The 16810-nt window shown below is 37.4% G+C and overlaps 1 protein-coding gene across 3 annotated transcripts in view; it reads left to right on the top strand.

The window, feature by feature from the left end:
- PRKCE (protein kinase C epsilon) overlaps positions 1 to 15313 on the top strand; it is a 286969-nt gene extending 271656 nt beyond the window's left edge. For 2 of the 3 annotated variants that reach the window (XM_038131311.1, XM_038131313.1), the window contains exon 15: positions 12085 to 15313. In XM_038131311.1, coding sequence (XP_037987239.1) covers positions 12085 to 12231 — 147 coding nt within the window. In that variant the 3' untranslated portion in view covers positions 12232 to 15313. Of the gene's footprint in view, positions 1 to 1719; positions 1750 to 12084 lie in introns of those variants that run through there. The other variant, XM_038131312.1, reaches the window with a different exon arrangement.
- Positions 15314 to 16810: the final 1497 nt, after the last annotated feature.

Genomic DNA, 16810 nt, shown 5'->3' with positions numbered 1-16810 from the left:
GCTGAAGAACTCTCACTGAGAGGGTAATACAAAGCCTGGTAAAACAGATGTTTGCCATATGTGTTTCTTTCTAGCAATTAAGCCCAAGTTTCATCACTAATGGCTTTATCGGTGCCTGTGGCAATCCATTCATAGTGTGGCTTTATGGAGATGAAGTTAACAAAATCATATTACAATGATTCACTGTCAACATGCAGCTTTCACAGAACAATGCATTATTTTAATTTCCTCAAAGCGCTTATAATTTTTTGGTTTTCCCTTCTAAAAGCTCACTTTCCTCAAGAGCATTAGAGACAAAATGAATGGGATAGTCTATTGCAGAATTGTATCTTGCACTATGGAGCAACAGCTGCTGCTGGCCTATTCATCTAATATGACTTCCTTCATTTTGCAGCCTCTTAAATTTCTTTTGGTACATCACTGAGAATATTGAACTGAATAACTGTATGTTCCTTCTTCAGTTCTGACTTCTTAGGGTAGAGATCTAGCAGCTGCAACCAGAGACCCAAGAATTGCAAGATATATTAGTTCCTCCACCAGATTTTCTAGAAACTCACGATGTGGTTGAGGCTGCGTCACCTCATCTTTTCTCACTTCAATTTCCCCTCTGTGGGACAGACAAAGTTAAGGGCCAGTGAAAAAATAAGACTGAGAAATGTCAAAAAACAAGTGCTAAAGATCAGCCTGCTTTTAAATTGACTGAATGCTTAGGACTTCCCTTGGAAGAGTGTTCTTATGCTATACCAGACCTCAGTGTTAGCAGATTTCCTCTCAGCCTCAAATTGCACCTTTCTCAGCTCCAGTAACTCTAAGATAATGATAAACCATTATCGAAGTCCCTCCCCCCTTAGTTATCACTATCTGAGCCACATTGTCTGTATGCAGTTTCCTTTGAGAACCTGAACTTCCTTGTTAAGTCTTGACTTAAGGATGCCAGCAATGTGTCCCCTTTCAGTTTAGCACTGCAGCAAAGCTTTGAAATAAAGTCATTCCCAAATATGAAATTCTAGTCGTAGCCAATTATTGTGGGTTACAACTGGAGTCACTGAGCACCGTGAATTTTTTTTCCCCCTCCCCTGAATGAGTGAAAAACTGGCAAAATTTTGGCAATCCTTTGCCTATGACTGAATGAGAAGCTGGATGCCCACAGTGTTTGGAAGCTGGGTAATAAGTAGCAAATACAAATCAGCACCTCTGGAGAGTCAGCTGGGCTGTTTGCACAGGCAAACAGGCAGACCCGCCTCTGGGTAGGTGCTGCACTGAATGGCTCCCAAAAAATGTCTTCAATTAGAGAGGTGTGTGTTCAAATTGCTGCAGCAACCATCTGCTTACTGTGAACTACGGCTGGAATCCTTAAAGAGGGACCACGTTTCTGGAGAAAACTTTGCAGTATGTTAGCCTGAAACATAAGTTCTGTATTTGCAGATTCATTTCCATACATGAGTGATAACAGGCAAAGATTTTTTTTTACTTCTTAATGAGGGATTTTTAACCTAGTGTTGAGAAGTCATGATACTGTTTTGGTGGGGGCTCTTTGGCACACCTCTACTTTTTTGTGACAATAGATTGTATCATCATCCATGCAGAATTATGACTTTGCCTTTACGCTGTGGGGAAGAAATCCTGTAAAATGCAGTATCATTCAATAGCACCAGAAGGAACGTAGGAAATTACAGGCCAAGTAAATTTCTTTTTGTATAAATGTTCTCTCTTTTCAAGTTTGCTTCAGTGTGAATGTCCCTCTTTAAGGTAAGGCCTTCAATATGGGGAAAATGTCAAGGTAGGTCCACTTTTAGGCCTAATAACCTTGAGGTGTCCCTTCAGTTTCATAATATATTTCCATTCAGTCATCAGTGCATGGCAATGAGCATTTAGCAGATGGGCACGCAAGGGGCTATACTGCATGCCTTTGCATGAAGTGTTACTGCTTAGACACTGGGGAGTGATCTTGAGACCTCAGACCCTCATGTACCATTATTACACATTGAACATGATGTATTTCCCACTTGCTGCAGACATTTCAGGCATAGGAAAACAGTGGGCTTTCTTCTGAGAGTGACACCGCATTAATTAATACTGATATACAAAAAAAATGTTTAGAAATGGGGTAGACTGTCAAAATGTTTAACATACATCCTTTAAAAAAACTAAAGAAAAATGGAAGTGGAATTTTGAGACAGACTTTTTATTACTGACAGTCATATTGGTGGACCTCCTACACTTTTTCTGCATGCTGCCCCTGTCACAGGGTATCATGAATCAGAATATTAAATTTTGGGTGGTTCCTAGAAGTTACACTTTTCTGCTACTGGGTTTGAGTGTTAGCCATGTGGCTGCTGATTGAAAAGCGTTGGTTGTTTTCAGGCAATGAAGTTCAAGATCTCAGCTGAGCTTGCTGCAGGCAGCTGTGAACAGCAAATAGTACCATAGTTTTGGCTGCAGCGTAGTTCGGACCAATCAGTCCAGTGGCTGGGCAGGACAGAGAAGTCTGGAACACTTCTACCTCTTCCCTCAACTAAGTACAAGTTCTTGGTTTTCAAAGCTTCAACTAGCTTGGCACTTTGTGCAACCTCTAAGTTTGCCAAGATATAAGTATATCGCTTTTGAGGAGCCTATGTGCAGCTTAGAGAAATCAGAAGTGAGCTGGTATTTTTAAGGGATTTCAGTGTTGGTTGTTTTGGTTTTTTTGAACGTACAAGATTTTGTTTTCCCAGAATTTCTCATTCAGTTAGTCTGATTTTGGGTTTTTTTAGATATCTTCAGTGTCAGTGCCTCCAGCAGCTGTTTTTAGATGTGATTACCATAACACTCGAGTTACAAAAGTTTGAAAGCTACTTCCCAACACTGCAGGTTCCCAAATATTTATAAGTTAAACAACTTTTATTATGCTTCTTTTGGTTCTGTACTGGGGATCCATCAGAATTTGTTTGGCTTTGTTAAGTCCTGGTTTTATAGTACTAAAATATTTTCATACTGGATTATTGAGTCCATATAAGCATCTGTTAAGTGTACATTGTTAAATGGTGCCCTTTGGGATAGAGTGATAAGCAACCACAGTGTACCTGCTTTCCTTTTGGGCTTCCCCAGAAAAACACAAATTCTGTTTCACTTTCTGACTGCTTTAATCTCCAGTGCTATTTTAATGAAGTTATTTAAACCATTAAGTGAAATAATCTTTTTATGTTCACTTGCATTCTTATGTATATTCTCAAGAATTCACAGAGAATTTTTTTTTTTTTTTAATGTAGATAATATATAATATTCCTGGGTTGGGCCTGTTCCTGATGTCAGTAAAAGTCAGTGGAAAAACACCAGTTGATTAAGAAGCATCTGGCTCTTTATCAGAAGGTGGAATTTATCAAAAAAAAAGTCAAGATTCATTGAAAGCTGGCCTTTTCTGACTAGTCTTATCCCAGCTGGAGTCCAGTAAACATTGAGTATAAAAAGAGCTTTGGCTTTGGGTTTATTTCTCGTGCAGAACTTTCTGTACTAGCAGTACACTGTGCTAATGCAAGCATTGGGTCTTACTAGGGTGTTCACCCAAAATGGGCAGCAAAAATTTGTCAGCGTGTGTGTTCCCAGCTCAGCATACTAGTGAAAACTTAACTCCTTTGACATATGCACTGCCAGGCAGAGGGAGGACTGAAGCAGCTGGTGTGTAGCTACTTATCTACAGTAGCAGGACAGGGAAGACACCTTTACATGGTAGGGAATCCACTTCATTAGCTGCTGCTTTCCTCTTGTTATGCTACTGTGCTTCTATAAGGGATTTTGTTAACTGTGAAGGCGCAGACCTTGTACTGGTCCTCTCAACAGCACGCTCCAGAAGTCACATGCTTAAATCCCACGGGATGAGAGGAACACTCAGTCTAAACATTTGCAAAAAACCTTAAGCACAGATCTTGTTCCTTGCATGCTATAATCACTTTTGTGAAGGACCTAGAAAACAGCAGCTCTTTTGGCTTAATTCTGGAGTACAGAAAAGAAGGATTTGAAGACTATGACTGCCCGTGACTCTTTGGGAGACTGTGATTACATTTGACAAGAACAAGAAAAAAGGGAGATTGAGTTTTTGCTGTCATGTCTGCATTAACAGCTCAAATTCTCAGCAAGATGGGATTCCCGCTGTGCAAAAAGTCACATAAGTGAAAGACAGTCAGGAGATTTTAGACAGTGATAGAGGCATCACAGCCCACCTATAGGAGAACAAAAATAGGAAAAAAACTAGATGAACGATGAAGAAAAAATTACTCAAGCTCAAAGCAAATCAGTAGCAAAACCAAGAATTAAAGTCATGTCGCTACAAACTCTGCTATGTCATGCTGTGCTCTTTGAATAAAACTGTGTTCTAAAAAAGGTAGTTACAGGGTCTGGAAGAAAGGTGAAAAGAAGATGTATTGAGAGGCATAAGTAACAGGCATTCATGCATAGTCCTACAGTGTCTTTTATTTAGTCTATGATCTGTATGTGCATTAGTTTAACCAAAAAAGGCAGCATCCTCAGCTGCTTTCTAAAGTCACACACATCTTTATTTTGCTCTATTTTTGTAAAGGCTTAAAAATAATCATTACACTTGAAAATATAATCTCTAACAATTCAGAGGTCTTAGCAATAAACCATCATTGTGTAGCTTTCTCCATTTGTCTTAGGTAAAACCTGCTATACCATTTTGCTGTATGAAAGCCTGTCCCATGTTAAACTAATTAGCTAGAGTATCAAAGAGCATAAATTTCTAGAAATGTAGGTATTCTTGCCAAAAACTATGTAGCATTCCTACTCTATGGCCTGTAGTGCAAATTATTTTAGTATGTGACTGAGTCTTGGAATTTTGCTCCCACTACACATGTTGTCACACCTTTCAAGCTGTGATTTTTTTCTGCATCCAGCCTCACAATGCAGATGTCAATGCTCCTTGATAGAAGAGGGTTCAGAATTACAAGATACTACTATATAATTCCATGTCATCATCAGGAAGGCTTCCATAATGTGGTACTTTTCTGTAAAGAAATGTGTAGGTGACTGTAAGCAAAATAAAATGTTGGAAAGTCCAACAGTATTTATTCAGGGTACACAGAGTGTCTTGAAATATTTCATTACATCACTTACCTATTCACTAACATCACAGTCTCCTCAATTTATTCCTAGTCTTTTTGATTGCCTAAAGAATGCAAAGTAAAGTAAATAAATATTTTATTTTGATCTTTTACAGAGTATATCTGGTCAGGTGCCTCAGTGCACAGTTAATCTATATTTGGATAACTTTTTCAGTGATTTTACAGATGTCTCCTGGAAGCCACTGAAATTCTAGGAATACGTGCCTAGACTTACCAACCTGCCTCACTTTTTCCTCTGCTTTGCCAGTCAGCTCCATTGTCTGGATAGTCCTTTGTGCCAAGGTGCTAGGGATCGGGAAGGCCAAAAGGCTTCTACAGGTGTATTTGAGGACTCACCAGCAGGTGGTTCAGCACATTGTCACAGATGCACCAGCCCTGATTCCTGTCACTCTGCTATGACAGTGTAGAAATGCAGTTTCAGGAGAACTACACCTCTACAACTGATAATGGGCTAATTTTACATGTGTGCCAGGATGTAAGGGGGAAGGTGACATGGCTGATCATGACCTTAGAGCAGCTGAGGATATCAATGGAAGCTTGCCAGTGATGTGAATTAGAGAGACACACATATAAAATCTGTACTGCAGAGTAGATCATAAGGTTTGCAATAGGAATCACATTGTGCAGGTGAAGGGTATTTTCATATGATAGTTCCATTACTTTCTCTTGTCTTTCCTCCCCTTCCCAAGAAGAAATATGAAATTGTTTCGCATGAGGTTAAATCTCTCAAAGAATCCTACCTTAAGGGGAAGATGTAGTGTGGAATTCAGGAGTTGGCTCTCTTTCCCTGTGATTTTTTCACTTCAGAAAGTGCATGTATTCTACCATAGCATAGCTAACGTGCAATAGCTCTGTGTCACTATTGAGTCCTAATCGAAGCAAGCCCTGAGAAGATGAACACGATGGATTTTGAGAGCAAAGGACTAACCACAGATGGAAAGCTGGTGCTGAGCTCCCCTAAAGCTCCTGTGAAATCTATCTCCATCCAAGTTCTGTGCAGAAATAACTGCTGTGGTGCAGCAATCAGGCTAGGAACAAAAGTTTGCTATATATATAGCATTTTCTGTATATAACTTTGGTGCTGTATGCTCAGGATGATGAGTATATCCAAGTAGGGCCATAGAGGACAAAAGATTCACAGGGACTGCTGGGAGAGGTTCATTGCTCAGACCACGAATGCAGGGTGGTTGTCAGGGAACCTGGAGAGCTTTGATTTTGTTTGCCTTGCTGTTTGTTTTGTGGTGGTGGTTTTGGGAGGCTCTGGTTTTGAGGAAGTCTGTGTAAAAGTGACATACAAAGGCTGGCATTCTGGCCATGGAGTCATTAAATATTTATGCCCCTAATTGTTTAGGTTATTCCTCCTTCCTAGCTGACCCATTTCACATTCCTAAGAAAGGGAATACCATTTCAATATAAACGTGGTTTCAATTTAGTGTATCATAAATGATCCCTTTTAAAATCCATCATTTTGTGAATTTCCTTGGTCTTTATTAAATATCTATGTACTTCTATAACAGATTAAAGTATGGACTGCATAGGTTAACATGCTTTTCAAATACTGTTTCACTATTTATGAACATCTTTATTGAGTGGGGGAGCTTTCCCACTACTTTCACTTAATGTGCTGTCCTTTACCTCTAATGAAAGCATAGTCTAGGAGAATGAAATCTCACCCTCTGCTTGGAAGTTATGAATGTTGTTATACTTATAAAAGCTACTTGGATTCAAAAGCCTCCTTATAATCATAAGCTTCAGTTGAATATATTACAGCTCATGGCAAATGTGTTGTCACTGTTCCATGTGTGGATAGAGCAATTAACATGCTGTGAAAATTTAATAACTTATAAAGTCATTTTGATAACATGTATTTCTTATCTTCTGAAATCAGACAAGCTAGGAAATACTTCTAATACTGATACAGATTCTCAGAACATGCAAATACTGTGAAGAGGCATCCTGAGGATAAACTGAAAGACATGCCTGAAGTGTTGTGCTTCTTAGCCCATTTCCTTTAAAATATTCATACTGAATTTACTTATAAATAGTATGAGTTATGTGCAAAAGTGAGTGCTCATTATAGTTCATCTCAAATATTTAGAAACTACTAGACCTTTACAAAAAGAGATCCAATCAGTGGTGCAAAGTGATCTCTGCCTGTGCTGTGGTTTTTGTTATCATAATAAGGAGAGGTGAATGAGAGGACGGTGACGTGAGGTTAGCCACATAACCTTGTGCTTCAAACCAGCTGGTTTGATGGCTGAGTTTCCCTTTGTCTTGATAAATATAATCTGAAAAATCTTATCAGCAATGAGGTAAATTCAAAATGTTTGAGCTTTTATCATCCTGATGGAAGAATTTCTTCTTGATGATACTGTGTCAAACATGGGAATCACTTATTACTTACTGAAGCAAAATTCTGGATAAAATTAAGTGATACCAATACATATGAGAAAGTGTGACTGTCCCATTCCTGCTGCCCTGTGCCCCTGGAGTTGCACACCAAAAGCTGCAGCAGCTCCTATACTTATATTTAAACAGCATATTGTGAATTTGTAGGACAATCAGACTAAAACACAGAACCCAGTCTTTTGTTGCAGTGTTGTTTCCTAGCCACCACCTCCATCTGTTTTTTACCTTCTCTGAGTAGCCTTTGAAGCTGCTGGACAATGCTGGCACAGTTATGGGAGCTGTTGAGCTTTCAGTGGACTTGAAAGGGTTTCAGTGATTTTCTGCAAATTAAATTAAATTAAGTAACAGAGTAAAGAGAGAGAATTCTTAATGTCTCCAAACTGGAGAATAATTTAATCTTTATTAGGCAGAAGAGAGTCCACTGAGCCTCTTGGCCTCATGACACATCTTATGAGTTGTCCAAGCTTTGCTGAGTTCCCTGGTTTGGAACACCCTCTGTCAGGTGCCTTCTTGCAAGGGTTTCTGTGGCTTTTCAATACCAAAGGCTCCCATCATTCGCATTTGGTTCATGTAATTAATGGAAGGAATGGCAAGTTTTAACTTTCTGAATGTAATTTTAGTGATAAGAACATCGACTTAAATTTCTTTTTTCACTTTGAAATTCTTGTAAAATCATTTAAGAATCACTGACAGACAAGGTTGGTAATCCTCAACACTGGAAAGCTTAATAAGCAGATTTTAGTGGGGTTTTCGTAAGCTTGAGTTTGTAACTGCAGGTAGAAATTGAATGTTTTATTGAAATGGCAGTGAAACCAAAAACAATTCAGAAAACCACTGTTTAATGTGTGCTTATTAACAGCATCTTTTAATAAATATGTGAAGAAGTCTGAGAATAAAAAAAGCATTTTGACTCAAATAACCCAACAGGTCTTTTTCCAAAGTTGTACAGGCCAACCACAAAAACTGATTAAATGGTGTTTTATCAAGAGATAGCCTTTTATAATTTCTGATATCTTTATCTCTTTGAATAGAATAAAACATGATTTTGTCTTTAAAATTGTCATCCTTGATGGCTGGTAGTCATATGTGTTTGTTAGTTTAAGTGTTACATCTAATCAGATCTTGGCTCCTAAGTCACACAGTCACTGCTCAGACAAGAGACCTCTGAAGCATTTGCACTGCTGGGAAAATCAAAAGATCAAGTGGCCAGCACGTGTCCTGCATGAGAGGTAGTCACTATTCCTTCTCAGCACCAGAGATTTTCTGCTGGTGCAGCAGCCATCCTTCTGATGAGATTTAGAATTGGAATTATCTTTTTTGGTCATTGCCAGTGAAGTGTGGAGTTTGGCACCTACTGTCGGGAGCTTTTGGGTAGCTGCTGTGCCCCTGCTCTTGTGTAACTAAAGACAAGATGCTTGGGTAGTCTAGAAAAAAAAAAGGAGCATCTTAAACCTAATGGAATTTCTGTGTGTTTAGCAGGACAGCTGTAGTTCTGGGTGTTCTTCTTTCCTAGTACTGTAGTTTCCTCAGTCGTCTGAAATAGTAGTGTCTAACCTGGAAAAAAATTGGAAAAGCTTAAAATAATGTGTCCCAGAGTCTTAGGAGCTGCAAGCTAAATAAACAGAATCCCGCCCATATAATTACTGCATATTAAATTACGCATTTAGCAGCCGATCTAAACATTTTTCCTTTTATCTTCATGATTTTTTAATGTTCAAAGTCGGATAATAGCTGCACTCTGTTTCTTTCCTGTATTCTCCTTACCTTGCAGACCTTCCTTCTTTTCTCAGCTTCTCTGCTAGGAGACAGGCACAGCCCTTCATATCTTCATCCTGAGCCCTCATGATGCAACTGTGGAATGATTCATGCTCTTGGCCTACAGAGTATTCACAGTGCAAGTGCATTAAAATAGCAATAGTAGCAGAAATGTGGGCAGACCTGTTTTGTCTTAGCAAATGAAGCCTTGCAAAATAGTCATAGCTTCAAGAAGAAAGTGCCTAAGTTACTAAGGAGGGCTTCTCAAATAAATCTTTCTGTTGAAAAGAAGAACTTGTTATGAGTGCTGCCTTGGCTTAATCCAGTCACTTCTGTTCCCTGTGATTTGTTCAATCTCACTTCATCAATCGGTTAGAGACCTGTTAGCATATCCTTGCAATTGTAGATTGCTCCTTGCTTGTCCTGTTAATGAATTGGGTGGTTTACATCTATGCTGTCAAAACTACATGGAATTGTTTATAAATCAGAGAAAGTAAAACCGTCTCTTTCTTCCTTTGGTTTGAAGTCATATTTTAAGATGCAGTAGGCTTTTAAATCTGAGCAAGTACCTTTGGTTGTTGTTTCAGAAGTGTTTGGGATTCCCTATTTGCAGCACAGTTGGTTTTCAATAGAATTCATGTACACCAATGCTGGGACCCTTTTTCAGATGTACTCTTCTGTGCTCTGTTTTGTCCAACACCTTCACAAGTCTTAGTGATTTCTGGAATAAGTAGCTATGGGGAATTAATTGCCCCTGATAGGCTTTGAGGAGTTTGTCATTTTACCCTTTTAACTTAAGCAAGGAAATAACTTTTCACAAATATGTTCAATATGAAAACCTGAAAATAATATATATTCTATTTGTTTTCAGCTACTTGAGAGTTTATTTGCCTTTGATAGATAGTAAAAGTGTGAGGGTAGTCACATTTCTTTTACTTATAACTAGAGTTCTGAATTTGAATTCTACTTTTTGCAAATACTCACTTATCTTCTTCTGCTTTAGTGAGTATTCCTGTGGCAAATTATTTGTGCGAGTATGTGAAAATACCACAGTAGGACATGGAGAACAAGAAAAATGTAGGCGCAGCTGCAATGTAATGCTTTTAAAAATTAAGATGGAATTTCATTCTTATTTTGCAGGTTTTGCCCAAATTACTTGGGAAAAAACCCATAAAGCCCAAAGCTATGTCCCTCATGCCTCTTATGCAATTCAGAGTTACATGACTCATACATTTCATGTCTGGTCTTTATGTACAAAGTAAATATTTCAAATGTAAGCAATATAAATATATATCTATATATAGATATATGTTTTTTAAGTCCATATCCCTTTCCTTTAAATGGAATTCTGTAGATAGCGGTTGTGGAATTTTATTTGTCTGCACTTAGAAAGTACTTGGTTTACAGATGACAGTCTCTTGCATTTGCACGGACCTTTCTTTCCCTATATCTATAAAGTTCTTACAAACAGTCTAGGTGAAGGTTGCTGTGACTATTTTACAACTGGGACAAAGAAAACTGTTTTGTGTCTCAGTAGAGCTGATGAAAAAAATACATTTATATATATTTGTGTATAAATGTATGTTATAGAAAAGTTTACCTACTTTGAAAGGTGGTATATATCCCATTTTGAATATATTAATATATTTATGACGTATGACTTTTTCCTTTTATCATTTTACTTTGCAAGTCAAATAGCTGTTCTATTTCCAGTATCATTTAATCTCAGACATGGGCAGGAGGAACACAAAGCTCATTTTCAATGTGTCAGTGTGCCTCCATTAAGGATCACGCAGGCAATTACTAGTTTCCGTGACACAAAGAGAAAAGAGACAGCAAAAAGAAAAATGTTTGTTTCAATTCCCTGAACCTGTACATGCCTGAAATGTGCTGCCAACATGGAAAATGTGAATACTGCAGGTTCAAAGGAATGACCATGGAAAACGTTTTCCACGGTAGCCTAGAGTGTTTTTTTCAAGTAAGTGGTCACAGATAGTCACTGTCATGAGTGTCATGAGGACAGCAAATCAACCTCCCCAAGACAGTCTCTCTGAATACCTCTTGTCTCAGAACATGCACAGGTGCATTTTGTTGGCCCAACTTTGCTGAAGGAGTGAGGTGCTTTAGACTTGCGTGGGAAAATCCTGATGCCATTGAAATAAAGAAGAGTTCTGAGGTCGATTTCTCTGGAGACAGGATTTCACATTTTGCATGGTGCTCTCACTTACATATGGCTGCATTAGGAAATCTGAGTTGCCAATGTTGAGCTCAAGGGTTTTGGGTTGAGAGCTGTTGGAAGCTTTACCTCAGATTTTTAAACAGGAGTGTAGCCTATATCACTTGTAGTGATATAAAGAAATGGTTAACTTAGACTTGAAACACTGGGCTGTGTTTGGGGGAAATCAATTGTATCAGTTCACTCTGTGTCTCTGAAATGAGATCTGATTATGTTCAAATCCAAGAGGAAACAGCCATACCACCTACTATGCCAAAGCCTTTTTAAAACTAGTCCTAATCTCAGCTTCCTGCTTTATCATCATACTGCTATTCCTTCGCCTGTCAGAGACCGTGAGTCTCTGGGACCTCATTTATAGTACTGCTTCTGTGGCCTCTCCTAAATTCATTTATACTTCTTGCTCCTGTAGCTTCTCTCATATGTCTGTTATTATTTGTGTGAAGTAGCTCCTCTTTTATTTCAATCATTCCAGAAAATTCAGCCTTTCAGGGGGGGTTGGAGAGGAGGGAGAGCACGTTTTATTTTATTGCGCTGTTTTACCATTCACCTTATTTATATTTTTCTTCTCAGAAAACCAAAAGGGATGTAAATAACTTTGATCAAGACTTTACACGAGAAGAACCAGTATTAACACTAGTGGATGAGACAATTATAAAACAAATCAATCAAGAAGAATTTAAAGGGTTCTCTTATTTTGGAGAAGAGCTACTGCCATAGACAACGTTAGGCTGACGGATGAATGATGCTACAAGAAGTGATTCTGAAGACATCATCAATTTACTGAGACTCAGTAGATCAAGAACTACTTCTTTTACCCTGAGCCCATATCCCAAGTTAAAATATATATTTATTGTTTTCTTTTCCTTTAATCTTCTGACCTGAAAGCACTCTTAATTTCTGTCTCACAAAGCAATGCAAAATAATTTTGTATCAGAAATTGTGGATGTAACACACTGCCATATATTTGCAACTTTTCTTTTATTCCTAAGAATAGGAATTCCCAGAGGACAAAATTGTATATTTTCCATAGGAAATGAAGCTATGCTATTGAAAGCAATTTAGCAGACCACGTTCTGTAATCATCATATGTAATTAAACTAAGAAGGTGAGAGCTGTTTCTTCTGCAGTGGTGGTTATGGTGAGATCTGTACTCACATGCCCTTTGGAAAGCAAAGTCTGCCTTCATGGAGGTGTAATCCTCAATTATTAATTTTTTGTGGAGAAGTACAAACTATGAAGTTGTCCAGAAAAAGAAGCACATCAATTAAGGCTTTCAGTGAACTTCCTCTTACAATATACAGGAAGCTCTTAGGAATAAGAGACAAAAAGATAACTGAAATTTTATTTAAAACAAGAAACAGATGCTACATGGATAGATATTAAAGGGCTAAAGAATAAAAAGCCTACAGTACTTTAACTCAGCTATATATAGCAATTTTGCTGTTTTTCAGACAATTTGATGTACTATCCATGTTACCAAATTTAATATCCTTTTAAATGAACCATTAATGTGATGGCAAGCTTGCAAATGTTTACAGTTAATTTTACATTAAAAATTAATTATAAACATTATAAATTTGCCTTTTCCATAGTAGCTAAGTTGATAAATAATTTCTTATTTATATTTATTTTCTCAGCAGTGTGTTACTTTTGCACACTTTTACAAAACCATGATACTACTGTGTTTGTCGGGTTTTATGTTTAAAATCTAAAGAGAAATCTGCTTTTAGAAGACACAAAATAAGGCTACACATGCATTATGTGGAGATGTGTTAAAAAAACTGAAGATCAAACATTCACAAACTGACATTGAAAGCTGTAAATTGATTTTTTTTTTTGTGTATGAATTGAAATGGTAACTCATGTGGACAATACTACTAATGTGAAGTTACCTCCTGTAGATATTCAAACAGTGTTATGTACTTATATTTCCAGGAGTACCCTGTGATTTGGTTTTGGTTTTAATCTTTTTGTTTGTTTGTTTTCTTTTTTTTTTTTTTGTGTACATGTATCGCTGAGGTCATTTTATTATATATTTTACTGGACTGAGTGAGCGGTCATTGGAATCCATTTTAATTGTTGCACATGGATTTCCAGCTGCACAAAAATATATATACTTGTGATTGGCAAAGTGGCACTAAAGAAGCTTTTTTGCCTTTTGTACAGGTGAGATTTTGTATATAGTGTTTGCTGCAAGGCCTGTGGAATTCATTGAATATAGAGGTATCAACTGCTGCATGTTCAGGCATACTATTAAAATGTTAGTCTATGAAAGAATAATTATAATAATGTCCATGTGCAATACTCTTGTATGTGTATTGGTTCAAGTTACTGTCAGAAAGATGAGGTTTTTGTTATAAAAGACGTAGACATATATTAAGCTATACTAAATCTCTTGTATAGTTCTCTTCAACTCTATTATGACGTGATAGAGCTCAGAAAGAGAAAGGAATGTTACAAATCGTGGTGGACAAAGTGTGAATCATTGGATTTAAGAGTTAATCTCGGTCTCAAGCAGATGAGTTAGTTTGTGTCAGTTTTGCGTCTGGCTGCTCATAGCCCGTTACTGATGACACCATTCAGTTCCATTTTGTTTTGTTTTTAAAACTCAGGTGTAATTATTATATATATTCTTATGATTATTTCAAAATATTAAATATTATGATATATCAATTAATGTGTTGTCTGGCCTACAAGTGTAATAAGGATCAAGCCTTTAGTTTAATTTAATTTATCTTCAGTAATCTTTTGTACTGGGAAAAGACTAGCTTCTGGAGCTGAGTACCAGCACAGAAACATCTTAATGATTGCATCATCTCAATGTTTAAATCTCTTTCTCTCTTAGAAATATATTGTAGAGCTGCCCATCAATTTGTGTCTCGCCACTGGCTCTGTTTATTTCTCATCACAGTTAGCTTTTGACATCCAGGCAAGAACTGATCACAATGCTAAGGCGTTCTTTTCCATGGGTGAGTAGACTGCTAGGAAGGCAAGTTATGGGATCGTGCACTACTGTTTGTCCAACAAGGGGCCTTTACACAGAGCTCTGAGCATTTATTTTGAAGGAATTAAAGCATCCCATAAAGCTGTTGTGCACAAGCTATCAGTCTCTATTCCCCTCTCTAACATGAAGATAATTAGCAAACGTCCCTACGTCAAGAGGCCTCAGTGCCTGCAGAGTTGGGTAGGATGCTGAGAGAAAAGTGAAGGAGATAGAAACTATTGCATGGGCAGATATTTCTTCCGTATAAATAGTTAGATTCTCTGCCTTGGGTTTACATCAGAAGGTCTGTCTGTTACCTTGAACATTTTTTAAAGATAACTCTTAGAAAAGGACATTCTGTTACATTTCTGCCTGTTCTGTAGAATCTTTTCTGTTCCTTCTTTGTAAAATGAGTGCAAAATGCCAAAATTATTATTCATAATAATAATTATAAAGAATACATTGTTTCTTGGTTTTCCTCCCAAACAGGCTTTAAAAATGGAAATAAATTTTTCTCTCCATAGGATGAAAAATAATTCTCTCCAAATAGGCCTAAAAATTACCTCTTTTTAAATTATGTGCAGAATAGTTCTGGCTAAATATAAAATGTATTCAGTTGGGGGAGGGGTAGGGGTTTTTTTATTGTGAGGATTTATTTGTACAGAATTTTTTTCTTATGGATGTAATTTGAATCTCTTGCCACTCATTAGTGTTATTTCATCGTAAACATTATTACTGTGCCAAATGTACTGTACTCAAAAGGATGTGAATGTGTATTGTTTTGGAACCTAATAAATACAATGATGTTAAATCTTATTTTTTTCCCCAAAATTTTCCTGAGTATTTCCTAATGAGGAAGAAAGAAAGATGAAGGATGAGTATTTTTCCTGCTATGTGTTGTACAAAATTTCATGAGCTTGTCTTTTAGGAGTGAACATTTTGCAAAGGAAGGATTTGCTAAGAAGAGCCTCCCCTGTGAAGCACTAAACACCCCAAGAAAAACATAGGTAACAGTGTGTGATCACTATTTTTCTTGGGCAATACAACAATTACCTCAAAAACACCATGCAGGTGAGTTTACATATTTTTTCTGCTTACTGGCTTCCCCATGGTCAGTGAGTTCTGACTGATCCCAGCATAAACCTCCATTTTTTGTCTTTATGCTGAGTCTTCTCAAAGTCACTGAATGTGTTTGGTGCCTATGAGCATATTCCAGTTCCTGTGTGTTGACAGCATTAGCATAATCATTGCCACACAGATTTTACCAGTTAAACAGCCATGTAACTGGGATTTTCTGGCTGTGTGTTGCAGCCTTACAAGCATATGAAGGCTTAACTTCATCTCACAAACAATAAGCATCACTGGTCTCCAAACAGATTGATCCATATCATGTTTTCTTGTAACACTGTAAAACTGATGTCTGTTAGGAACAGTTTTTATCCTTGCTGCTGGACTGCAGAATTTGTGAAGACAACAGTCTTTTGAGTTGCAGTTTCATTGGCTGTCCCTGTTATAAATGTGGTACTAAGAGTTCAGGAAGAGAGTCTCAGCAGGAAGTATCTGTCTGCTTGTCTGCTTCTGTGGCCTTCCAGAGACAGGAGCTGTCAGATCATTTTATAATCAAAAAGATTTTTAGCCTCCTGGTAGTCTAGTAAGTTACATGATTAAATCAATATGAAACTTTCTTTTGATTAATTTTGATAATCACTTTTTAACAATCTCAACTTCTGGCATGCAAAACATTCTGTGGCAAAGAGCTAGAGAGCTCAACTAACAATTACGTTGGAAATTACCTCTATTTGTTTATTCTGACCCAATCATAAGTCCATTTCATGCTGCCTGGGTCTTTATTTGAAAGAAGATAAATCATTTTTTGCTATTCACCTTTTTGCATGCCACTCAGAGTTTTATAGGTCACTGATACATCCTCCCTCAGCCATTTCTCTTTCAGACTGAAAAGTCTTGCCCTGTCTGTCAAAAGGCTTCATAAAGACACATCCCATATTTTCAGTCATCTGTATCAAGTTTCACTGAATCTTTTCTAGTTCTACTGTATCCCTTTTGAAGACAGGGAGTAGAATTACATGTAATTTTCAGTTGTGGATGCAGTGTGGATTATTACAATGACTACTGTGTTCGGTTTTGTTTTCTGTTACATTTTTACATTTTCTTTTCTTAATCCAAGTTTGTTCTCAATTATTTCACAGGCTGTCCCAGATTAGAGTCTGTTGTAAATCTAATATGCATGCTTTCTCTCTGATCATCCAGTCATAATCAAAACAGGTTCTGTCCAGTACAGGATGAAAATTTGTT

This window comes from Motacilla alba, chromosome 3 (assembly GCF_015832195.1).
Source record: "Motacilla alba alba isolate MOTALB_02 chromosome 3, Motacilla_alba_V1.0_pri, whole genome shotgun sequence".
Classification (NCBI taxonomy): domain Eukaryota; kingdom Metazoa; phylum Chordata; class Aves; order Passeriformes; family Motacillidae; genus Motacilla; species Motacilla alba.
This window is presented reverse-complemented; position numbering and strand designations above follow the sequence as displayed.